The sequence below is a fragment of the Apiospora marii genome (assembly GCF_038362585.1).
Source record: "Apiospora marii strain CBS 49790 chromosome Unknown utg000003l_segment0_segment0, whole genome shotgun sequence".
Taxonomy (NCBI): domain Eukaryota; kingdom Fungi; phylum Ascomycota; class Sordariomycetes; order Amphisphaeriales; family Apiosporaceae; genus Apiospora; species Apiospora marii.
Window position 1 is genome coordinate 814,448 of NW_027117374.1, and position 23,308 is coordinate 837,755.

The 23,308-nt window shown below is 51.7% G+C and overlaps 9 protein-coding genes across 9 annotated transcripts; 3 read left to right on the top strand and 6 right to left on the bottom strand.

Moving 5' to 3' along the window:
• Positions 1–49: 49 nt before the first annotated feature.
• PG985_003727 (uncharacterized protein) lies at positions 50–1,897 on the bottom strand (the record flags this gene model as incomplete). Its single annotated transcript, XM_066823496.1, has 2 exons — positions 50–1,760; positions 1,836–1,897. 2 exons carry the CDS (start codon positions 1,895–1,897, stop codon positions 50–52), a joined length of 1,773 nt encoding a protein of 590 aa, XP_066686656.1.
• Positions 1,898–2,679: 782 nt separating this feature from the next.
• PG985_003728 (uncharacterized protein) lies at positions 2,680–3,421 on the top strand (the record flags this gene model as incomplete). Its single annotated transcript, XM_066823497.1, has 3 exons — positions 2,680–2,805; positions 2,911–3,272; positions 3,349–3,421. 3 exons carry the CDS (start codon positions 2,680–2,682, stop codon positions 3,419–3,421), a joined length of 561 nt encoding a protein of 186 aa, XP_066686657.1.
• A 200-nt stretch (positions 3,422–3,621) lies between these two features.
• PG985_003729 (uncharacterized protein) lies at positions 3,622–3,996 on the bottom strand (the record flags this gene model as incomplete). Its single annotated transcript, XM_066823498.1, has 1 exon — positions 3,622–3,996. The coding sequence occupies one exon, from the start codon at positions 3,994–3,996 to the stop codon at positions 3,622–3,624; it is 375 nt and encodes a 124-aa protein (XP_066686658.1).
• A 1,690-nt stretch (positions 3,997–5,686) lies between these two features.
• On the bottom strand, positions 5,687–9,139 carry PG985_003730 (uncharacterized protein; the record flags this gene model as incomplete). Its single annotated transcript, XM_066823499.1, has 5 exons — positions 5,687–7,510; positions 7,626–8,230; positions 8,292–8,621; positions 8,707–8,924; positions 8,979–9,139. The coding sequence occupies 5 exons, from the start codon at positions 9,137–9,139 to the stop codon at positions 5,687–5,689; spliced, it is 3,138 nt and encodes a 1,045-aa protein (XP_066686659.1).
• A 1,604-nt stretch (positions 9,140–10,743) lies between these two features.
• PG985_003731 (uncharacterized protein) lies at positions 10,744–12,371 on the top strand (the record flags this gene model as incomplete). Its single annotated transcript, XM_066823500.1, has 6 exons — positions 10,744–10,764; positions 10,812–10,852; positions 10,901–11,122; positions 11,798–11,869; positions 11,914–12,084; positions 12,179–12,371. The coding sequence occupies 6 exons, from the start codon at positions 10,744–10,746 to the stop codon at positions 12,369–12,371; spliced, it is 720 nt and encodes a 239-aa protein (XP_066686660.1).
• An 818-nt stretch (positions 12,372–13,189) lies between these two features.
• Positions 13,190–13,687, bottom strand: PG985_003732 (uncharacterized protein; the record flags this gene model as incomplete). Its single annotated transcript, XM_066823501.1, has 1 exon — positions 13,190–13,687. One exon carries the CDS (start codon positions 13,685–13,687, stop codon positions 13,190–13,192), a length of 498 nt encoding a protein of 165 aa, XP_066686661.1.
• Positions 13,688–16,353: 2,666 nt separating this feature from the next.
• Positions 16,354–18,009, top strand: PG985_003733 (uncharacterized protein; the record flags this gene model as incomplete). Its single annotated transcript, XM_066823502.1, has 3 exons — positions 16,354–16,537; positions 16,623–16,805; positions 16,880–18,009. 3 exons carry the CDS (start codon positions 16,354–16,356, stop codon positions 18,007–18,009), a joined length of 1,497 nt encoding a protein of 498 aa, XP_066686662.1.
• Positions 18,010–19,202: 1,193 nt separating this feature from the next.
• On the bottom strand, positions 19,203–19,866 carry PG985_003734 (uncharacterized protein; the record flags this gene model as incomplete). The annotated part of the gene is made up of 3 exons (XM_066823503.1): positions 19,203–19,457; positions 19,586–19,683; positions 19,728–19,866. The coding sequence occupies 3 exons, from the start codon at positions 19,864–19,866 to the stop codon at positions 19,203–19,205; spliced, it is 492 nt and encodes a 163-aa protein (XP_066686663.1).
• A 1,261-nt stretch (positions 19,867–21,127) lies between these two features.
• PG985_003735 (uncharacterized protein) lies at positions 21,128–22,947 on the bottom strand (the record flags this gene model as incomplete). The annotated part of the gene is made up of 5 exons (XM_066823504.1): positions 22,868–22,947; positions 22,331–22,397; positions 22,150–22,282; positions 21,710–21,881; positions 21,128–21,461 (listed from the first exon to the last, which is right to left on the bottom strand). Exons 4-5 carry the CDS (start codon positions 21,724–21,726, stop codon positions 21,128–21,130), a joined length of 351 nt encoding a protein of 116 aa, XP_066686664.1. The 5' UTR covers positions 21,727–21,881; positions 22,150–22,282; positions 22,331–22,397; positions 22,868–22,947.
• Between the last annotated feature and the right edge of the window lie 361 nt (positions 22,948–23,308).

The window sequence follows — 23,308 nt, forward strand, 5'->3', positions numbered from 1 at the left end:
CAGGCAGAACAGTCAGGGGCCTGTCTCGGAGCCCACTTTCGTTTGTCATCTACCAAACCCTTTCGCTCCAATTGTCTTGCCATTCTCGCTTGACCAAACAATATTCTCTAGTACTAAGCGATGCACCGCTGCTCCTGGGACCCTGTCGGTATGTAATGACAATCTTGCCTGACACATCATCCGGCAACCTCATGCGGAAATCATGCAACCTCCGCGCAACCGGCACTGCCTGCATTTTCAACACTTCTTCCTCCGTCGGAACCTCGACAGTCAACTTAGGATCCGTAATCCTACTAATATCACCACGGACATCATCCTCCTCCCCCTCTTCGAGCCGAAGAACCTCGCACGCGACGATAGCAGTCAACTCGCTATCCCATATCCCCTCCTTGTGCGGCTTGAACCCCAGGAACCGCAGCGCGTGGGCCCGCACCCGCCGCACCCGGCACTTGAGCGCCGTGTAGTAGAGCGGCGGGATCCAGCCCATGTCCGCCGTCGACTGCGAGATCTTGCTTGTGTAGCTCACGAGCGGGTTGTAGTGCACCTCGTACCGGATCAGCCGGCGCAGCTCGCTCGAATGACACACGATGGCCAGGAAGTGGGCCGTGTGCGCATCGTAGATGGCTTCTTGTTGGTCGTCGTTGGTGACGAGACATACGGACGCCATGATCTGGGCCATGTAGTACATGCTGAGTAGGAGGAGGTAGCCGTAGTGCGTAAAGGGGCTCAGGGTGCTTTTCATGATGCTCCGGGAGGCTTTGTAGGTGTTGTGCCAGGTATGGAGCCCGTTCAGGATCTGGGATTGCCGCTTCATCAACTTTTCGTCGTTGTTACTGATTCTGCTGGTGCTAGTACTTGATCGCTGACTATCCTCCGTCAGATAGAGGATATCATTGACTAGCTGGTCGAGGTGCTGCCGGGCCTCGGTGACGGAGTGAAAAGTAAAACTCGGCAGCGGCGCCGACGTGTTTCGCATCACCAGGCGCGGGTAGGGCATGGCCTGCGCACCGTGCAAATTGGCCTGGACAAGCAGCTTGGTGAGGGTGTCGGCAATCCACTCGTCCACGAAGTCGCGCGGGGGCTTCAGCACCAGAATATGCTCGTCTTCGTCGAGTACATACCCCTGAAACTCACCGAGAAGCTTCAACCCACTGTGCAAGTGCGCGATGCCGATGTTGTACCGTCCATTCAAGAATTCGAGATTGGCGAACACGAGACAGGCGATCAGGGCCACGCGTATCGATGTAGCGCTATTACTCTGTCCGGCGCCGAGATGGGGCCGGAGCTGCTGGATGGCCTTGCTATATTGCACGAGAGTGAACTCGTCGCTCTTGTCCAAGGCTTGTCCATCATGTAACAGAGAAGGCGAAGAAGAGGGCGGATCGGGGTCGCCGATGGCATTCTTCTGATGCGTCGAACTCAGAGCCAGCGCAGCGTGCATGATAGCGGGCTCATTGAGACAGGCCTGAGGTAGCAGCTGCGACCAGAAGGTAATGCAGAAGATGCCCTGCAGTTTCGTCGCGGCCTTGCACGAGAACCACTCGAAGCAGTCCTGCTCAGCCGCACTGAACTTGCGGCCGCCGCCGATTGGAGACAGCCCCCTCTGCGGCAGTAACGCCTCGCATGGTCGGGGGCCCGCGGGACGAGACCCGAAGTTGTTACCGCCGCCGCCCCAGACACCATAGCCGTCGCAGACGCGGCCGGTCGATATGCAGCGTTGGCAGGCGGGCCGTCCCTCGTCGCACTTCACTTTGCGTATCCTGCCACGTGGGGTTCGTAAGCAAGGGGCGTTTTTCCCCTCCTCAAAGATATAACAGATAAGGAGGGCGACTTACTTGCATGTCCGACAGCCTGATTTGACCTTTGCCCTGCGCGACTTGGAGTTCGCGGGAGGCATATTTCTTGAAGCCCTTGCAAAGTAATGGCTATATGAAGTGTTCAATCATCAACTTGAAATCATTCGTATTAAACACCATCGGGGATGTGGTCTAGTGGTATGATGTTTCCTTCGCATGAAAAGCTTCATAAGCTTGAGCAGCGTTTGGAAAAGGTCCCCGGTTCAATCCCGGGCTTCTCCAATATTTTTGGACACATGGACACCGAGGCCAACGAGAAGGCAAGCTGGCTTGCCATGCGCGGATAAGAGTGTATTCTCAGCTCTCCCATAATAAGTCTGTCTCGCTTTTCCGTGGAGTAAGCTGACTTGCGATCACTGGCCTGCTCGGAAACGATGATCCCTGATTGGCTACTTAAGTAGGTAGGTTCGGACTTGGGCAAGAGTCCCTTAGTGCTTAGGAAGGTGCATGCTTCCTACTAGGCAGTCTGTTGTTTTGAAGGCAGTCGGATGACTTCTTTTTACGGATGTAAAGACTTGTACAAAAGGGCCATATATAGAGAGGAGTAAAAGTTGCTGCCCTATGGACACTGGTGTTTAGGCCCAAAGTGTTAATAATTGACGACGCTCTGAGAATTGCCGTTGGACTTGAACGGGGAGGTTTACTTGGGGACAAGCTTTCAGAAAGCTCAGCCTCACGTGGCTGATCCCAAATGTGGCCACTAGCTCTGACCCGTGGTGGGCTTAGCTGATTGCCTACGACATCCATCTGTTCCATTGTACGCATCCAGCCTCGCTACGAGCATTCGATCGTTTTCGACAGTACCAATCCCAAACAGAACAAAATGTCGACAACAACGACGATACCGACATGGGTCGCGGACCTCCAGTCGCCGCCGGTGGCGAAATCCAAGAACGGCAGCATTCCTGACCCGCCGGGTTATCCGTCGCAATTGAGCGGCAGCTCAAAGGTACATACATACATGCTCCTCCAGCTACATGTCCCTACTTCCTGTATCACTGCTTGCCCAAGCTTGACGTATACACCGATACTAACGGACACCCCTCCATCGCAGGACAAGAAAGCCAAGTCGACGACCGCCGCCGCCCCGCGCAAGCAGCCCACGACGGACGAGATGGACACGCTGAAGCTCAAGAAGGCGTGGGAGGTGGCGCTGGGCCCGCTCAAGAACCTGCCGATGACGGCCGTCATGATGTACATGTCGGGCAACTCGCTGCAGATCTTCAGCATCATGATGGTCTTCATGGCCTTCAAGAACCCCATCATGGGCATCCTCGGCACCCAGCAGGCCTTCGAGCGCTTTGAGAGCGAGACCAACAAGGGCGGCATCTTCCAGGTCAAGCTCGCCTACATCGCGGCGCAGCTGGTGGCGCTGGCGCTGGGCGTGTGGAAGGTGAACGGGATGGGCTTGTTACCGTACGTTGCTCCTACCTTCATCCCCATTGTCTACGTGTGTCGGTATGTTCTGTTACTAACTCGCTTCATTTCACAGCACGACGAGATCAGATTGGTTGGCATGGGAGGCCCAGAGAGTTCCCATAGACATTGCGGTTCCAGGCCTGTGATGAATTGTATTGGTCTACCAGAGACGCTGAATAGGAAAAAATCGTTGCCCAAGTCAATCAATTTATCCACCGTTACCACGAGCACTCTGTTTGCTTTTCGAGCACATTTACCTACCCTCGATTTTGTATTCTTTCTTTCTGAACGCGACTCCACCCTGTTGTTTAGCATTCTGCCCTCCAGCGTTTCGAAACTTGCTGGTTCAATCTGCTTGCGCTGGGTTGCGGGGGCTGGACCCAGCGACAGCACTGACGTCACTCCCTGGACTTCTATTCGTGGTGAGTTGGTTGTCGTCTTGAGGTGGCTCTAGATGATCAATTTGTTCAATGATGCTGTACGGCTCGTCGCTTGGCTGCTCATCGTGCCAGTTCAAGAGGGTGGTACGGCCTTGCTGGCTTGCGAGGCCATTCCAGCTGCTACCCTGTGACCAGTCAATGGCAACGGCTGCTCTAGAGTTTCGACGATCTGTCCACTGCTGGCGACTCAGCACAAGAGGAGGCGGGCCAGATATCTCGAAGGGGAGAGTTGTCTCGGGTCGCGGCAGTGTGTTATTGATCGACGGAGCGGCGCGCATCATCACGGACTGGTGCATGTCAGGTTCAACGACTCTTAGGATTGGGATAATATCGAGTGCCGGATTGTTGGCCGCCTCCACGCCATTCTGTCTAATGGGTGGCGCGTTGGTGATGGTGCTCGGCACATGGACAGATGCCCCTTGTCGTGGGATCGCAGTATCTCCGTTGATTCGACCTATTCCATTCACCTGCTATGGGATAACATGATGCGTGGTTGTGTCAGTGGAATCGTCAGATCCTCCCGATACTACCTGGGACTCTTCTATGGCCTACACGGTTTGGTCAGCGGCCTTCAGACAACCTCTCGGAGCTAGGGATCCGCTTGCTTACACTTGGAGACTCGTCCATGATCACGTCAAAACCCTAACAGGGTGCTCGTGCTGGCAATGCGTTGATGTGAAGGAAGCGCGTAGGTTGGCGCTGTGTGCATTGTTGGTTCTTCGAGACTTGTTCTGTAACGAAAGAGTAGGCCCTGTTGATACTTGGCAAGAATGAAAATGAATGGAAACCAGATCTTTGCTTCGGCGGTCCTTCAAGTCAAGTACACTTGAGATTTTATATATGATGGCCACTCTCACCAAATTCTGAAGCTACCAAGCCGATGTCCGACATCAGGAAAAACCTGCCCCGTACCGGCTGCTTGCACATGACCCAAACCAGTCATCTGCATACCTCCGGACGATCTTGTTCATGTTTGCGCCGCCGTCTGAACTATCTCATATCATATATCACCGGGCAATACTCCACAATGTCGCGGGATAGCACGGGGGAAACAAGACCGTTGAAACGCCCCGAATCTATGTTCGTCGATCTTTTCCCTCCGCCTCTTGTCAGGCAGGGCTCCTGCGCTGCTGTGTAACGTGACAGGGAATCACCAGGAACGCTGGATGGGCGGGGGACGCCTCCGTGGCTGCTGCTCAACCACCCCCGCGGGTTAACGGGGGCGCCGCTGATTGGTACGACCTTCAGCCACAGGGCGACACTGGGACGTCATCGACTCGCGCACGGCAGGATAAGGGTCTTGCCTACACCGAAACTGGGTGGGCCCCCCGATATAGTAACCATCTCGCCAATAGCAGCAGATTGGCGACGCGGGCGGGGAAAAAGGGCGGGCGACACAAGTTCTTGTTTTCCGTCTTACGGAAGCATCTAGTAACATGACGAGTAGGGGAAGTCGCAGCGACGATCGCCGTCATGCTTCGCGTGGCACGTGGTTCCTGCCGGGGCGCTTCCCGATTGTGCCGCCCGGGGGATGGCTTTTGGACGGAAAGGATCTTCGCGTTCTATCCGACGACCGGCCATGCGCCACTGCTCTCCGGATCGGGAAGTGCCTGCTCCACGTCATCAACGGTACTGGTAGACTACGCCCAGAGCCCGTACACCCTCCTGTCCTGGCTTTCCAGCATCGGCTGAGACTTGAATAGCTTGCTGTGAACAGCGGCGAAGCCCGTGCATACAGTTGTCATAACAGGCTTCAGATTGACATGTAGTATCATCTGGTTACCAACGATGGAGCTATATGTACTAAATCCAACACCTGAACTCACAGAATAGACGCAGTTTCATCCTTATGCTCAGGATGTCTGAAAAGTATACGTCAGCCTCCGAGCACTTATCCCGTTGTCGCTAAAAGCCTCGATCAAATCGCAAGCCAGGGGCTTGGATGCAGTAATTGCCTCGAACCGAGTATCCTCACTTTGGACTCGGCTGCCAAGGCCATCTCCCAAGCTCCTTTCGCTTCCCCTTAAGTGAAGAAATCACCGCAGACGTTGCCCACCCTGTAAGCTGTTCCAGATACATAAGAATGCCGCAATGGTCACATATATAAGCATCGTAAAATGCGCGGTCGAATCCACTAGCCCCTGGGTAAATACTTTTACCTCCGGATTCAATGAAAATGCTCAGAATGTCCAGTTGGCCATGCCATGCGGCATCATCGACGGCGAACGTCGGATCGACCTGACCCCTTGGCTGGTTAAGTTTGAACCCGTGGGTGAGAAGCTTAATGACAACATCCAATTGACCGTTGAACATGGCATGGCCCATGGGATAATAGAAATCCTGCCGTCCTGGAGACTCTGGAGGGTCCACATCAGCCCCTTTCTCAATGAGAAGCTGGATGGACGCTGAGTTCCAATTAATGGCAATGGATAGATTGCCCATTTCGCATAGCGAGTTGCTCGTTATCGCATTCACATCTGCTCCCTGTTCGATCAACCACTTAGCAACTCCCACTTGCTTTGTCCATATTGCAGTATTAAGGGGTGTGATAACATGTTCTTCACGTTGATCGTTGATTTTAGCCCCAGCAGCCACGACCTGTTGAACCAAAAGTAGGTCCGCATTATGTCCAATCAGAAGTTCAAGTAGAGGCCGTGAGCATGGCTTCTGGTTGGCTGAATCCCTGATGACCGGTGCTCCCAGCTCAAAAAGGGTTTTGAACAGTTCCAAAGCAGTTCTGCGATCTTCGTCCTTGGACAGTAATCCCGTCGCAGGGCCTATAGAACGCTGATACAATTCACCGTATCTGCATCTGGTATTCCAAAGCGCGGCCTCGAGTGATGTCAGACTCAGTCCTTTCACGCGGGGATCCGCGCCCTTCATAAGAAGCCAATGCACGATTTGATTCCTATCCTTGGATGCCGAAAGAAGTGCGTTGATAAGCATAGGGTCCCCATTTTCGTCAAAGTCTGAACGAATGATCATGGTTGTAGTGAACAGTGATTCGATGGCATTCAGGCCGAAGCCATGTTTTATGGCTTTCCTGAGGGTGTCATGCGGAAATATGGTGGATAGTAAAGCGCAAGGATCATCTAATGGATCCACCCGCATATTGATCTGCTGCTGGCAATGGTGCAAGACTCGATTTTGAGCATCTGTCGCCCCCAGATCCGAGAGCCCCTCCCATACGGCTTTGACATTGGTATGTAATAGTATGTTGGTGGTGGTCTCTTTTATGGTCTCTTTCATCTTCATATCGCGAAATGATAAAATTTCGAGACTCCACATACGCGTTGAAGCCACTATTGCCTCAACTATATGATGAAGCTCATATACCCCGTAGTCGAGAAGGACAGGAAGCAGATATGTGTTGCATTTGCCTGCTGCTCGGCTTAACGGGTCCATTGGTTGACGCGACTGCTTTGGGAGAAGATTGGCCTCATGATCCACACCAACATCCAAAAATAGTGTAGTTGCCTTGGAGTCACCTTGTCCGGCAACTTCCATAAGTGCCAATTGTTGCAGTCGGTCTTGGTCTTGGGATGTGTGATCATCCAATGCGCTCATACACAGCTGTAGAGCTTCTAGTCCGCTCTTAGCAGCCACAACATATGCCCATATTGAAATCAAATTATTCATCCAGGTGCTGCATAATATTGGCCCTTCAGGGTCGAAATGCTTCTGCAGATCCTCCAGATCATCACTAGTGATTGATGATGGGCCACAAAGGGAAGTCCAGCTTGCAGGTAACAGCTTGAGACTTGGGGGAATCCAGTCGGATATTTCAGGTTGCAGCTGTATCCCTTCAACTAACATCCAATTTATAACCTCGACAAACTCCCCTCTGCATTGACGGATCAACACGCCAATGGTGATGTCTAAGTCTTGACGGGGGAAAATTATGTCGCACGGATAGTCGCAATACAATTTTCAGGGAGGCGATGAGCTCATTGTTGGATAAGTGGTCAAGCCATAATCCAGGTCTGAATAACACCTTGGAGAACGACAGAGGGCTTCTATGACCAATACCGGTCTGCCACAGATCCATTATGAGTACTGCAGTGTCTTCATCTCCCCTAAAAATGGCCATCCGGAGATCGTTTTTCGAACCACGACGCAGCCAATCGCCACGGTGAAGTCTCAGAGCCACCTCCATCAGTATTCTAGAGGCTTTTCTGTTTCTGTGGATACTGTATAAATTCTTCCAGAGAGCTGCGACGGCTGGTTGTTGCAAGCCGAAGAAATGTTGCAATAGCAGCGGGTCGGCAACGTCAGCAATCCATCTTAAAACGGGGCTCCGAATCGAAATTTCCTCGCTGGGGCTGAGGATGTCAGGATGAGAAAGTCTTAAGCAAGCCCTTTCGAGTACGGCGAAGGAGGAATTCATGCCAAAATTCTGAGGCAGGGGTGGCTGGTTGCTGATAGGTGACCTATGATGTCTGATCATATAGACCAGACCATGAAGGACTCCGGCAAGCATGAATTTATCGTCTACAGACAATATGTTCCCTTCCACTTTTGTTTTAAGTTAGATCATGTAATGTCTGCCTGGAAAGTTTACTTGATGAACACTTACAATGGCGACGAAGAAGCTGCGTAAGTTGTTTCGAAGGCACGATTTTGCGAAGTTCTTCGTACACGCGAGCAATAGGGGTTTGAACAATGTTCTCTAGAGTAACCTCATTCATACTGAACGTATCACCGAATGCTTGAGATTGGCTCAGCAGAAGGTTGGAAAACGGGATGAGCGCCGCGGAATTACTTGCCGTCGCTTCGGCAAAGAGGGTCAAAGAGAGGGCAGTCCCAGGAGTACTGGTCGGAAATGGAGGCTCCTCTGAGGCAGGAGCAGGCTCCACGCACTCCTGAGGGGTTATCTCGAGGTAGCTAGGAAGTTCATTGCGAGTACCTAGCTGAGGTTCAGTATGTAGGGACCAAAACATGCTTCAGGCCCGTGAACCAGATCCCTCGGCACAAGAATGGCTGCTACTCACTGGGCTTGAGTCTCCCACGTGTAACATCTCTGCGCTCTCGGCGGATGTTCTTCAGAACAAGCCTCTTGTCCAGCGGCGCTCCAGACAAATACACGACGCAGTCCAATCCTAGTTGCCTCTGTCTGTCAAGTATCTGACCGACAAGAAGCCATTGACCCGCTTCGAGCTTCTTGCGAAACTTGAAGTGCTCCCGAAGAACCACTTCATAAGTCTTCACACTGATATGAAGAATCAGAGACCGCCATGGGAGGGTATCGACTATGAAGACTTACTTAGTTTCAGGGAATTCGAAATCAGCCTCCATCTTGGCTTTCACGTCTGCCAGGCTGCTGCCCTCTGTCAAGAACAGTCTTCGGAACGTCTCCTTGTGCGAATCCCAAAGACTGTAGTCCTTGGGATCGTTGGCACATCGAATTGTCAATGCGGATGTCATGATAACCAGCTCCTTCTAGATCAACAACTCAGGAGAGATGAAGTTGATTGAGGCGTAAAAGCTCAGTCGTGGGTTAGAGTGTCACAGCAATATTCGCTCACGAACAGGAAATCTTGTTGGTGTCCTTAACAGGTTGAAATAATAGTGATGCAGTTCTGATCATGTGTTATGATTCAAACATCGGGTTGCGCGTCTTGAAGAGACAGGTAGCAGCCTTAAGTCATGTGGGAAGTCAGCGTATTTAACCCTGTTGGACTTTGCCCAGCCGGCTTGGGGTAAGGCTAGTAATCCAACAGTGTGAACTCCAACATGAGAGCGGCTGCAGGAAAAAAAGCTCGCAGCGCATTGACTTCAAGCCACGCTTATTTTTGGGTATGTACCTACTTCCTAAAGATCCGCAATACTTCGACTTCACTAGAGTGCCAACACCGGCATCGAGAGTCATGTCTTTTCCTGGTTCGAAGAGCGACGGACCAGCAAGCATGTTGCTTACACATTCTTTCAATGTTGTACACCGAAAACCGGTCGATGTGGTGCGTCAACCACCAGTCCATTTGGTTCGCTAATAACCTGTCAATGAGGTGTGGCAGCCGGATGTATCAGTAGTCTTCAAGTACACACCAAAATGATTGTGGCGGGAGGTGGCGTGGAGTGCGTGTCTTGCAGCTGGCTGCTGCTGACAAGCTACAGCAGATCTCGGCCATTTCTAGACTTTCGGTGTATGACGTCTTCCTCCTATCGGATACAAAGCCTTTTTAAAGGTTGCATGGACCTGGCCAATGGCAGGTCTGCCCGGAATGACATGCTGATCTGGCGGAAGAAACTGTCGCCGATGCTACTCGAGCCAGAATCTGGCCTATAGTAACTGCAGTCCTCCCGCACGAGGCGCATGGGTGGGTCGATGCGGAGAATGTCCAACATCTGACCAATGGTTCGACCATGCCTCGCCCCAATGCTTTGTCACTGCCAAAAAAAGGGATGCTATCTGCCGATGCGGATGACAAGCTTGTAATGCCCCATGCGTTCGAAATCTGACCAATTGCTATTGAGTAAGATCAGGCTGGCTGCTAGAATCCATCTAACCACGAACAGAACATGGCGAGATCGAATGATACTTACCCCAATCTGGCAGAAGTGATCTAGGGAGCCTTTCCGCGCGCCAAAATCTACCCAATGCTTCTGGGGGCGGTATCAGACCATTTTCCTCTACGCCACAATAGCCCTGGTAACAGGTACTCGGCATTCATAACTACCAATGGCCAATCGTAATGTACATTTATGAACATTGACCACACCCATCTCGATGCAAGATGACAGACCGAAGGCACACAAGTGTGTCTACTCCAGGCACGAGGCAGGTATGAACGTCGACAGAAATCTACCCAATCAGAAAATGGAGACGACCGTTCCACGCCATAGTCTAGCCAATCAACATCGCCAGGAACCTTTGCTTGCAATGAAAGTCGTACATAGTGGTTCGGTCACCATCAGACCGTGCCGATCTTCGAATCTATCGTAATGCTATCATTGAGGGCCTTCACTCGCATGGCGGCTCATTGCTGTTCTGCTTCTGAATATATAAAGAACGGATCGTCGTTGTCAGGATGTTGATCCGACACTACGAGGTCATCAGTTTCTCCCCCCAAAGCATATACTCACTAGTACCGCCAAGAATACACCCAAGTCTCGCCTTGACTCGCTCCAGCCAACGATGTACGATATCTGGGTGCCTTTGGTAGATGCTGTGCTAACTACTTACAGGTCTTCGGTCAACACCACTGACGCCGTCTACGACTCCCAGTCCCGCCGTGGTGGACCATTCTTTGAATCGCATCACAGCAGCAGTGGACACAAGAAGTCTTCCAAGTCTTCAAGCAAGACCAAGGAGAAGTCGGGCAGAGGAAACAAGCCCAAGATGACGGAGGCAGAGAAGAAACAACGACAGGAGGAATATCTCATTGGAGTCGGCGCCCAGTTTGACTAGTAAGTATGATCGACACATAAACTTCATCATCTCGGCTAAGATAAACATATAGACCTACAACGCATTCACTATCCATGTTGGGACATCACAACTTGTGATAAGGGAGCATCATGAAGGATTGGGGTCATCCAGGGGGGTGCTATCAGATCTACGGGGTTTCGTTTTGTTGACGTGATATTGTTGTACCCGAGTTCGTATTGAGGGGATCAGCTGGTCTGTTGGTCGTCGAGATGGAATCTTCATACCGGTTCGCTCCTCTCCCTTTTAGACATTCTCCATATCGAATAGAAATGCGTTTATTCAACATGATTGTGACATGTTCGAAGTGACTCCCTGAGGAAATGGGTTACTCACGTAATTGTCCAATGACTCATCATGCGTCACGTTGACGAGAGGACATTCGAAGGATTCAACGAATACATAAACTTCCAATTCGAAACCATCAAAGTCAATTAAAGAGTAGGAAATTGATGAAATCAGATCCAGAAGTCCCATTCCGAGTTTCAACCGAGGTCAGGGTTAACTATCAGATGAAGAATGATGGTCTCCCTCGCTTCTGGTCTCGCCCTGGCTTACAACCTCCTGCGCGGGAAATCCCGACGCCAATCCTCGCGCAAGAGTTATTTGAACCGCACGCGGTACCAGCGTCAATCCCGAACCTCTCATCACCGTAGCCGCTGCTCCCATCGTGCCTACGTCGGTGACCGGAACCACACTTCTTCTGGACACTACTACGATATTCGGGTGTACCGGAATAAATACTACTTGGGAAACCACAAAGCTGACCCAGAACCACCCAAGCCGAGACCACCGCCCCTCAGAGCGCGTCCATTGCGAATGCCACGATCATCAAGAGCGCCAAAACTACCAAGAACGCCGAAGCTTTCACGACCACCACGGCTGCCGAGGTCGCCCTCAACGGGGTCAGACTCGCCATCATGGGCAACTGCATCATCTACGAGTCAAGATGACCAAGGCCAAAGCTTGCAGGACCAAGACTTGGAAGCTGTGTCTTTGTCATCCGAAAGTGAGTGGGCTATAGTGTAACTCTCCAGAACTACATTGCTCTTGGGCGGCGTCTCGCAACTACCAGAGTTACGGCACGGTTACCCAGTTGCTCTATCAAGCAATTCCATGCCTTTTAAGCCTGTTCCTGAGAAGATCACCGGGTACGATGGGAAGTACGCCATCATTCTTACCAGTACCTATGTAACGGAAAAGGAAGTCGGTCCGGGGAAGCATGCCTAATGGGCGAGTTGCATAGAAAGGCCGTAGGCTAATCTAGTTGAACTACGAATATTAAAAACAATTACGTGTTCAAAACACTCATTATTTGTTTTATATCCATCAAATACATCATTATCAATAAGGGTATTGTCTAAACATAGTAACAATTATGTATTCCTAAAACCTCCATACATAGCCAGTTTATAAAGTTCGGTGCGGATCTCAAATAGCAATGCCAACAGGCGAAAAGTTTTCAAATGTCCATGAACATGTACACATAGTGCAGGTATGTGGGCAAGACGAGAAGTAAAAGTATGTAGAGATGTAGATGTATAAGGAGGTTGTTATAATCTAGCCTTGACTTTCCACTGAGTGCCATTATCGATCTGGGACAGTTGTGTGGTTTTCTGAAGTTGATTGGGTCCCGTTTTGGCTAGGACTGTGAGTGTGATCTTCAGTGTAGGAGGAGAAGAAGCAGGCTGAAGCCTTCTCCAGGGCCCTTGTGTCGGAGGAGAAGTAATTGAAGACACTGTCTTTGCTGAAGCAGCAGTCGTATCAGCAGAAGCATGTGCAGTCGGCTTGCCGGTGGCTTGAGGTAGATTGTTTGCTCCATCAACCCCAATTGTTTTGTAAGATTGGTTGTTTTTGCGGTAGAATTGCCAGGCGGAAGAGAAGTATTGCTCTGGCGGATTGGGCCTGATGAAACCGGTAGGAGCAAGCTTGTTCAATTGGTCCAGCTTGTTGAGCTTTCTCCGGAGGAGCTTGGGAAAATCGCTTGCCATATGCTTCTTCAGGGAATCGAGGCTATCCTCCGTGAGCTGACGTGGCTCCCTTGGTTGTCATTCTCCTCCAGATTTTATGAAGGGAATGAGGAGATGGACGGGAACGACGTAGATGTGCTCAACGTAGATCCAGGACACTTTTGGCTTGGGCATGGTGCGACCGTCGCGAAGCTCCAGGAGCTGGCTGAAAGGGCTGCCGCCGCTACTCTCCGAGCCTTGGAACGAGCGAAAATGCCGGCGGACCTTTCTCCAATGACACCGCTGCTTCCATGGTGGAAGGAAGTTTGTCTCTTGGCTGGCGCTGAACGCCGAGACGGGAGTGATGATGCAGTAGTCTGAGCAGTGGTCCCGACGGAGAATCACGCAAGGATGGTTGGTGGCCTTGGGTGGTAGTTCCTTTGAATCTATGAGGTTGCGATAGTCCTCGTGGCTGTAGTTCTCACATGAAGTAAGAAATGCAACCTGGCCGGCTTCCCAGTGGACCTGAGAGCTCCGGGTCTTCCATTGTCGCTCGTTGTTATAGTGGTAATTGGAGTTGCAGGTATACATGACCATATTGACTATTGTCCAGGCTAAGTGTAGCAAGATAGACATAGGGATAAAAGAAACTTCAGTAAGATGAGATAAATAACTTTGCAGCTCCAGTGCTTTTAGCAGGTAAGCTAAATGAGTGACGAAGACTTTGTCAAGGTATCTCGGAAGAGCCCTGGAGAATATGTCTAATATATATATCAGTGACGAAGGGCGCTTCTCGCATTCTCCGGTGGCTACCAACATGGGGTCTCGGTCCATGGGAGTCATATTTGTTGGTTCGTTTTGAATGGTTCCGGAGTTATTAGATACTATATCCACAAAAAGGTTTCTTACATTCGACCCAGCCTGGAATTGAATTATGTGGCCCGATGGTTATACTGCGCGAGTCATGAGTGGTGTTAGCCCACGCGGTTGAAACCTTCATCACAAAGTATAACTGGGCGAAGACCAAAGGACACCCGAGCTGTGAGGAGTTCATAGTAGGGTCCAATCGTGTGACCTGACCTGTACCAGACCATACTGAGTAATTACTTATGTCGTTCATCCAATCATTTCACGGACCCTGGAAATAGACCGCGTGAGGCGTTTATACGTAGACCTCTACATTGAATAGCGTCCTGAGAAGCAATGGATGAACCATTCAGGGCATTTCATCAGTGCAGGGCATCCGGCTGCAAATCGGCAGCAAATTGTGCGGCGATAAAGAGGAAGCTAGAAGAGATGTGCGTAGATGCCAAGGGAAACACGAATTGTGTTTGTGCGCAAGATTTGTCAACCGTAGATCGACCTGCAAACATAGTTTCACAGGGACTTGGATCATGTTCAGTGATATGCGGAGTTGGAGATGTGGTTCAGGGTTCCTTTCGGGTGGACGGTAGCGATATGATAGAACTGACCCCCGTATCTGTGGTCAATCGTGCCGATAACACCCGGAAGCCGTCGTCGTTCAATCAAGGGAAGATCGAATTAGTGCTGTCTGGTAGAAGCCCAAGTCTTTCGGCTGTCAGAATCGATGCCAGTCGAAATTGAGGCTCGCTGCGTCCAGTACGGAATGCGACACGGTGCTTGCTGGATGTCATTTGATAAGTAAACCATAGTGATGCAGGACAACCAGCCACTAGCAGGGGCTGAGCAACAGCGAGTATCGGCGGTCGGGATCAATCTCGCATGATTGATATTGACCCCAAGACACGAAGGATTGATCGCCGCCGCAAAATCCTTTGTTGGTCGTGACTTTGCCACCGGGGCGACGGACCGGCACGGGGTTCGCTTTAATACTTGCTAAATCCATGTAGCCTTGGTCGCAGTAATGCATCCTTGATGAGCCGATATTGGCGCAGAAGTTGATAGTATGATCTTGCCCATGGCTCTTGTGGGATATTGACGAATGAAAGATGGCAAGCTGTCATTACCGATATCTATAGCTAAAAACGGAATTGTACTGTAAGCCGAGGGCAGGGTCGTCATCAGAGCGTGCTATGTTTGGATAATGATTGCTGATTGCATCTGTCGCTGTGTAACTCAATTGATGGACACCCTCGTTGGTAAGCGCACCACTGCTTCCCCCATGTGGGCTTGCCCGTAGCGAAGTGATGCAATGGTACCTGAGTACAGGATAAAGTCGCCGGGTGGGTGAGGTTGCCTCTGCATCCTTCAATAGAAGGGACTGCTTTCCAACTGGCCACCTCGGTCGCGGCATCTAGATGCGCTTACTAGATTAGCCGACTGATAGCCTAGAAAGAATGGTAGGTACACTTGCACGATCCAGCCTTCTCTATTAGTCAGGATCTCTGTTCTAGGCTTCTCAACCCAGGCGAAGGAGCATTGGAACATTAGGTCACAGTGGGGGCCGACTGGCTGCGCCACAAGAGGACCGTCGCAAGGGCGTGATGCACGCGAGCTCGGCAGGCACCGCCGAGCTTCCCTAGCCTTCAATTTTCGGCCGTAAAACATAATGATAACGATTAATGTCTATATCCCTTGATTCTGTTTCTCCGGTTGGAAAGATTAGTTGGAATAGAATATCGATCTGTCTGTAGGTACTCATGGTGAATCTACAGGGCAGACATACGGAAAAGCAAGTGCATGAACACACTGAAGTTGAAGTGGCTGGCAGATCGGCCCTGTCAACGGGAATAACGAACAATTGATTCCAGCACACTAAAATGCCCCTGACAAAAACGGGGTCCCCTAAAATAGAAAGCAAGTCTAAGCGTCTAGCTCATCTACTTACGGGGGCGGGAATGGCCCACGGCTTGACGGAAGGATCGGTGGTTACCAGTCACTTGGGGAGCAGTGCAGCGATTTCTCCAACTGAAACGAGACGACAATTGGGGGCTCGACTCAGATCTTCCCCTGAACCCCCCGTTTCTCTGTACTTCTTATCTAAGCCAGAAGGACGGGGCACAATTCTGCACCATTGATCGATCGATCAGTGACCGATTCCAGTACGATTCCACGATTACTTACCTGAGTTCCGGTTCAATTGCCGTTGCCGACCAGTACTGCACAGCAGCCATGACTATTGAATCCAAGTTCCCAACGGTGCGTCTAGGCTAACCCCCTGCTGACCCACTCACCACCACCGCCGCCAGCTCGCTACTGTCGGTACTTTACTGCTGTGCAGTGCATCTCAGCTTTGATCATCGGCAGCCACCAAATGTCAACTCTGAAGGTTATCCAGCACAATGTCTTCTCTTCGTCTCGTCTTGATGGTCCCGCGTGACCTCAATTCCCCGGTGCGAGAATACGACCGCTCTTCCCCTTACAAGAACCTGGTTCTCGCCAATGACGACACCGAAGATTGGTCGGCATGCGACGATGCCAAACTGCGGAGGCGGGTCCAAAACAGATTGAACCAGAGAGCAAAGAGTAAGCTTGGTCTTCCGTCTGATCAATGGGTTCATGTTCTATCGCCAGCACTGTTATACGCATTATCTCATACGCGTCCATCCAGGGAAACGCAAAGGCTTGGATAAAGCCGACGAGCCTGCTCAGACAAAGGCAATATCATGTCAGGCATCAAAGTCAATTGCGCCTGCTGCTTCAGGGGTCGTCGAGATTCCCCGCAGCGTTGACCACCTCCGGGGACTCTCGCCATCCTTGGAGTCGGCCATCTGCCGAAAAATGTTCTACACGGGTACGTTGTCCGCCTGACTTGAGGCGTGCATCAATCGCCATGCAGCAGCAACAACCACTTACAAGACTGCATAGCGTATACGACAGTATGGCCGTCAATTCTACCCGGGGGCGGAAAGGCCCTACTACAAAGCTGCCTCCAGGATCCCCTTTTGATGGATGCGACACTGGCGCGACTGGCCAAAGTGCTCATGGCCCGGACGCAGAACCAAGAGAACGTACAGCTGTTATGCGAGACCCAGTCGCGCATAATACCACAGATACGGGAAGATGTCGCGAAGAAGCGCTTCACGGACACGGTACTCACCACCATGATGACCATCAGTGCAGAGTCAGCCTTCGACCCAACGGCGCAGGGAAACCTGAAACTGTTTGCGACGGGTTTCATCGTCAAGCTCGGCGCTCTGGAAGTCCATGGCCGCCTCACCTACGACGCTAGGCAATACGATCTGTACAAGCGGCTCCTGATTGAGCGAGGAGGCATCGACTCGTTTATGGTCCCCAACAATCGGGAATATGTACTCATGATGGACCTGCTCCACGTGAGCCGAACACTATCGACGCCCAATTTCGAATTGCCCCGGCTTTACCAAAACGCTATTTCCTCCAGGCTCGCCGAGGCGCGCCCGCCCGATCTCGAAGTCGACGCGTTCGGCGTCGCGGCTGGGAAGCTAAAGGAGGCCCTGCTGGACACGAAGCTGGTCTGCAGCCTATTCGGCCAATTCGTGACTCGACCCAGCGCTACGCTCGGCGCCATCGTATCGTACCGCAACCTTCTACTCTACCGCCTGCTGAGCCTCCCGCGCGACATCCCAGCCGACGAGATCTGCCGTCTCGCCCTGCTGGTCGTGGCTTTCGGTTCGACATACCCCATGCCCATACTCGAGCCCAGCCGCATCGCGGCTCACGCCCTGGCAACGCGCGTCGTCGACCCCGCATACACGAAGGGCAAAGATGATGTGTTTCTGTTCTGGGCTTGCATGCTGGGCATGATGGCGGTCGCGACGCGTGGCGGTGCCAGCCCCGCCGAGTTGGCGTATCGGCAGGTATTGACTTCGCTTATCGCCCGCCTTGAACTTACGACGTGGGAGGAGGCTAGGACGCTGCTGCGGCGCTACATTTGGCCCGAGGCTATCTGTGATGGGGGAGGTCTCACGGTATGGCTGCGGTGCGTGGAGGGGGTGCCTTCGGCTCTTATTATATGATTTATACGTGCTTTCTCTTTCTCAATTGAATACCCTCGAGTCTATGAAGTTATATACATTTCAACATCTATCCGATAGTTCAACCTAACCTTCTGGTCTAATTCCATCACACAGTGTCACATGCATACTCAAGTTTCATGTTTATGTCGTGCATTAGCTAAACGCATGAGTTAATTGTTTCTACAAGACCAGCAACATTGGTAGCGAACATGACGGTCGTACCTTGACCATACAAGCCACAAGTTAGCATGTATCGCCCTCGACGTGTTTCCCTGTGTATCCCATGGTCCAACTTTTCAATTGTTCCGCTCTTCTTTTGCTTTGGCAGCACGTTGCTGCTTCTTGAGGGAAGCTGAAGTCTGCTTGCATTGTCTCCATCTTGCCCCTCTGTTGCTCAAGGGCACGCGTCTTCTACCCTCCCATGGCAGCACAACATTGCTTCTAAGAAGACCCGCTGGATAGAACGCATTAGTCTTCCCGATGTTTTCGTCCACAGAAGTAAAGCTCTAGAAGATGGCTTGCGTCGTGGGAGAAAGCGGCGTCGAGTTTACAAAGACCGTCGAGAGTGTGCGGGATCTTTGATGGAGGAGCCAGCTCTGCCCAGTGCGTTCGTGAACTCGGGGCCGGAACGAAACACGTCCGTCTTCGAGTTCAACTCGGTCCTTGGAGGACGGGGTGATGCCCTTTTTCGATGTAAGACCTGACGATAAGCTCTAGTAGACATTCAAGACGCTGACTTGGCAACGCATTCCTTTTGCCTGATTGGGTACAAAATGGACTCGCTCGGTTGGTTAGAGCACCGTACAGCGTCGCGACATTCGATAACGGATTCCAATCGATATCGGCAACGAAGGGGTGTCGATTCAGCTCCTCAGCAACCTCGACTCGACCGCTCCAAGACGATGTTTGGGGTTCATCTCTGTTTCGGATAACCTATTCTCTCTCTTTTCTCATGAGCCCATCTTCTCGAGCAAATCACCTCCTTCGCTTCAATTGGGCGGTACTTACGAGAAGCGTCATCAAGAACGTTCCGGGGGAGCTGCATCGACTCATCTCAACACATCATATTGAGTTGGATTCGACTATTCTGCCTATGTCACTTCCTGGACATCAGGGCATGATGATGACTACTTGGTCACATCAATATCAACATGTCGACCAAGGCATTCCAGCTGACTCTTAGTGTTGGGAATCTACTGTATTGTGGTCCCTTCAAGACAGTGAAGTGCGTCCTCTGCTGCCAGATCCTCATCAAGGGGCTTGCGGGTGAAGCTGGGGGCCGAAGACCCCTCGGAGAGACTACGAGTGTCGGCCTTGGCCTCGTGCTTGCGCAGAGTAAGCTGGCCCTGAATGCTGACTTCCCCGTACTTGCTGGAGAATTTCGGCGGGGGCAGAGCAAGCCTCATGCTGTCGGCCTCAGGAGTACTCAAGGGACCGAATATCGGAGGCTGAGCAGAAGAGGCAGCTGTTATACTCCTCTTCTCTCATGACGTCGACCGATCCTGATGTCTTCGGATGGATTTGAGTAAGAGCATAACTGTTTGCTTTGGCCTACGGGCGTTGAGGCAGAACGAACTTTATCCCGGGCATCCTTATGTTCTCTCTTCACCTCGTGGGTGATCTTGGAATCCTCAACAGCTGTTGCTGTGGTCGACGAGAACAAGAGTTTCTCCTCTGCTTCGAATTGTACGGAGCAAGTGAATTGCCGTGGCCAACACCACCAGTGGTGTGACCGCAGTACAGGATGGGGGCTTCACGCTCCTTCTCGGGGTGCTTCCGGTATCCGTCTAGCTCTTTGCGGCGCCGACGGAGGCTGCCATTGGATCTCGCAGCCCGAGCTTGTCGTAGAAGCTGCATCGGGAAGTCCTCCCACCCTTTCAACCCTATCGTCCATCCCCGTTATCGAAATCCAAACAGTCAAGGCTCATTGTCGTGGTCCATGCCCAGCAACTCGGTAATCTTTCTGACAACCTCGTTGTTTCCTTCAAGTCCAAAACCCGGCCCAGAGGATTCTGTGTCACGAAGATAATTTCCGAAAACGATTTGTATGGGAAGCTCGTCCACGATCCTGGCCAAGCTGCCACTGATTGGTTCTACCTCGTCGTGGCGACCACCAAAAATAGTCAGCCGCGCATTGTCGTCCGTGTCAACCAAGACCTTCTTCCATGGGTTTCCGTCTTCCCAAACCAGGCCTTCTCGATGCAGGCCCTCGATGATCTCGCGTATCTGTGCCATCCACTTCTGTCTTCGTGGGGTAGGCTGTCTAGTACAAGCCCCATACGGTTTCCTTTACGACAACACCTGTCCATCAAGCAGACATTTGGTACACTTCATGACATTGGCAGAGGCTCTCCCCAATGCTGCCATGGAACGTACCACACTCGACGCTTGGTCCTAATTTGTACAGGACCTCGTACATTCCGAAGTTTGGCGTTTAAGCTGATTCATAGCCATGTACGCATTCTATTCTCGGCCAGGTTGGCAGTAATGCCGGTAGCTGCCGTCTTGGCGCTCTTGCTTCCGTCGGAGATTTCCTTCTTCTTTTCCTTTTGTGTGTATGCAGTTTTCCTTTGTCGATCCATACAGTTCGGGTTCCTCGACATGCGCTCAGCATCTTGCCGCCCTTGATCAAGTTCCCCGGCGCCTGACTTGGGGCTTTACGCGGTAATGCAATTGAAGGTGGAGACGACGGCGGGAGCCTTGGGCAGACTTCGCCGCATCATCGGGCTACCCGGGGTCCCTCTTGATCGTGTGGGTCGAAGTCAGTAAACTTCGGGTCATGTGTACTCCATGAAGATGGCGGCCAGCTTGCTTTCGGCGATGGGCATGAGCAGGTTGACGAACCCTCTGTACGAGAGCACGTCACTTACCCGTTGGTTTGCATGGGTAGTTGCAAAACTACCCTGCTTAGACATTAAGTCGATCGCCTGAGCGCAGATTCTCTCGCAGCGCATCTGTAGGAGTCAGCACGAGGACACAACCAACTATCTGAAGAAGGGACACTTGCCCGAGCTGCGAGCTGCTTCTCCACCAGCTGCGACTCGACCTCTCTGTGAGTTATGAAGAGGCGCCAGTTGATGAGAATTCGCTTTAACTTATGACTTATATGTATTCAAAGCTATACTTCTGCCTTGTTGGGGAGAGGGCTAGGGTCCTTGAGCTTAAGAAGAGGCTTCGGGCTCTGCGGCAAGCCGAGGTTCCCTTCGACGTACACAGGCTGTGGGTTTAGTGCAGTGTCAGCATGGCTGGTTGGAATCGCCGAACTAGGAGGCGACTCCCAATCCATGTCCGCGATGTAGTCGAGGTCCGATCCCTCGCCGTCCGCGCCTAGCTTGTCAGCATGGCCATCGGAAACAGATGAACGAGAGTCCGTCGGTACAGGTTGAGATGACCCACCATTCTCAGCCTTGAGACGGGAGTTGAACGACTCCGGATTTTTGCGGTCGAAGTGACTAAACTTTGGATCGTGTGTGAAACATCTGCAACCTCAGAACTTGATAATCTTCACTCCCAGTCCTTCAAGATCAACGTCGCCATATATACTGGGATCGTTGAAGAAGGTATCACTCGAAGACCCGTCGGACTTGAAAGCGGTACTACAGCTGGCCTCGGCATTTGAAGAAGCCAACTCGACTCTCTGAACCACCCAGGGATGGTGTATCGCAATTCGGAGCAAGATCGGTAACTAAATATCTCTCACAGTGCCTTCGGGACCATCAGAAACTTCACATGCGAATGATTGTCATCGCGCTTGGAAGTGGCAGCAGCGGTCTCGGTGTCTCGTTCATCGAGCTCGGTGCCATCTATGGTCTCGGCTTTTCCATTGGAAGCAGCAGCATTGCCCTCAGTGGCGGTGTGGCGGTTTGGCAGTTCTTCAGGATCGGAGGCGTGGCTTTTCGGAATCGCCGTTGCTTTCGCTGCCGATCTCAACCCCAGCGTTGAAGGCGCAGCCGTTCGGGGTATCGTTGCCTCCAGTCTCGACGCCCTTGCGAGGTTTCTTCGAGGCGCATATCGATGCCTTGGATCGTATTGGAAAGAGAGACCGTATTATCGTTGGGATACGGGGCAAGAGATCATCTGCGGCAAACTAAATGAGAAACGTCAGTCACAAACAAATTCAAGATCCGGAATTGAACTCACATGCAACATGACACCAAAATGCCCCAGCCGCCTCTGGTATGAAGGCTTGCCGTCTTTCGGCAGTACGAACGGCGTTCTCGGCACCCTCAATCTTGGCCTTGGCTCCGCACTCAATCTCGGCCTTCCATCCTCCCTTTTCTTCGTCTTCTTTTGTTTCTGATTGATCCTTTCCGAATCATACCCGGTATCTCTGGCAGAAACCAGACTTGTAGTTGGTGGCAGCAAGGACATTTCGCTTGCCAGCGGCCCTGCAGGCTATTTTGAAAGGAGGTGGGGGAGATCGTTCCTGGATTGGAGATCAGCGTCAAAATCGACATCAGCTGGCATCGGTGAGATTCCCATGCTCATCGTCATGTCACCATACCTGCCGACCATTAAACGGAAGGGCTTTCCTGTACAGGTATCACTACCACAGGACACGACCGAGTTGTTCGATCCCGAAACTCAGGCGAAGATAATCGGTTGAGTTTAGATGGATGCAATTGTGGTGTACGGACTATGAACCTCACAGCCGCCACAAAGCCCCTTTCGGCGTATTGGGACAGATTGAAATACGCCGAAAGGGGCTTTTCCCAAGACTTCTTTCACATCACAACACGACCTAGTGATCCTTTCATGATCACCGACCGGATGTTACCACCTCGGGACATGCTGTCTGCAGAGTCTACCTGAAGAATCAGAGAAAGGGAACGTGAAGGTGTGTGCATATTCTTCCAACCTTTTGCCAATGAGAGCTGGCAGTAGCTGAGTAAGATAGCAAAGAGTTGCCTCCAGGGCGGACTCATGATCTATAGTCATAGCGAGAAGGTCACCCACGATTTCGGAGATCTTGTGGCCCTGGATTCCATCGTTGGAACAGCCACTCCGTATTGAATGATGTGCAGGATTCAACGTTCCAAACGGAAGGTGCTGTGCAAGGGCCAGCGTTAAATAATGAAGGTGCCGTAAAGAACTGACCCTTCAATGTGGAAGGAAGGTGCCGCGCAGAGAACTCAGCGTTCAATACGGAAGGAAGGTGCCATATTGGACTCAACGTTCAATACGGAAGGTGCCGGGCAGCACACAGCGTTCAATACGGCAGTAACGACCCAGCTTCCGTTTTGAATGCTGCGTAGAACTCAGCGTTCAATGCGGAAGGAAGTGTCTATTTAAACATGTT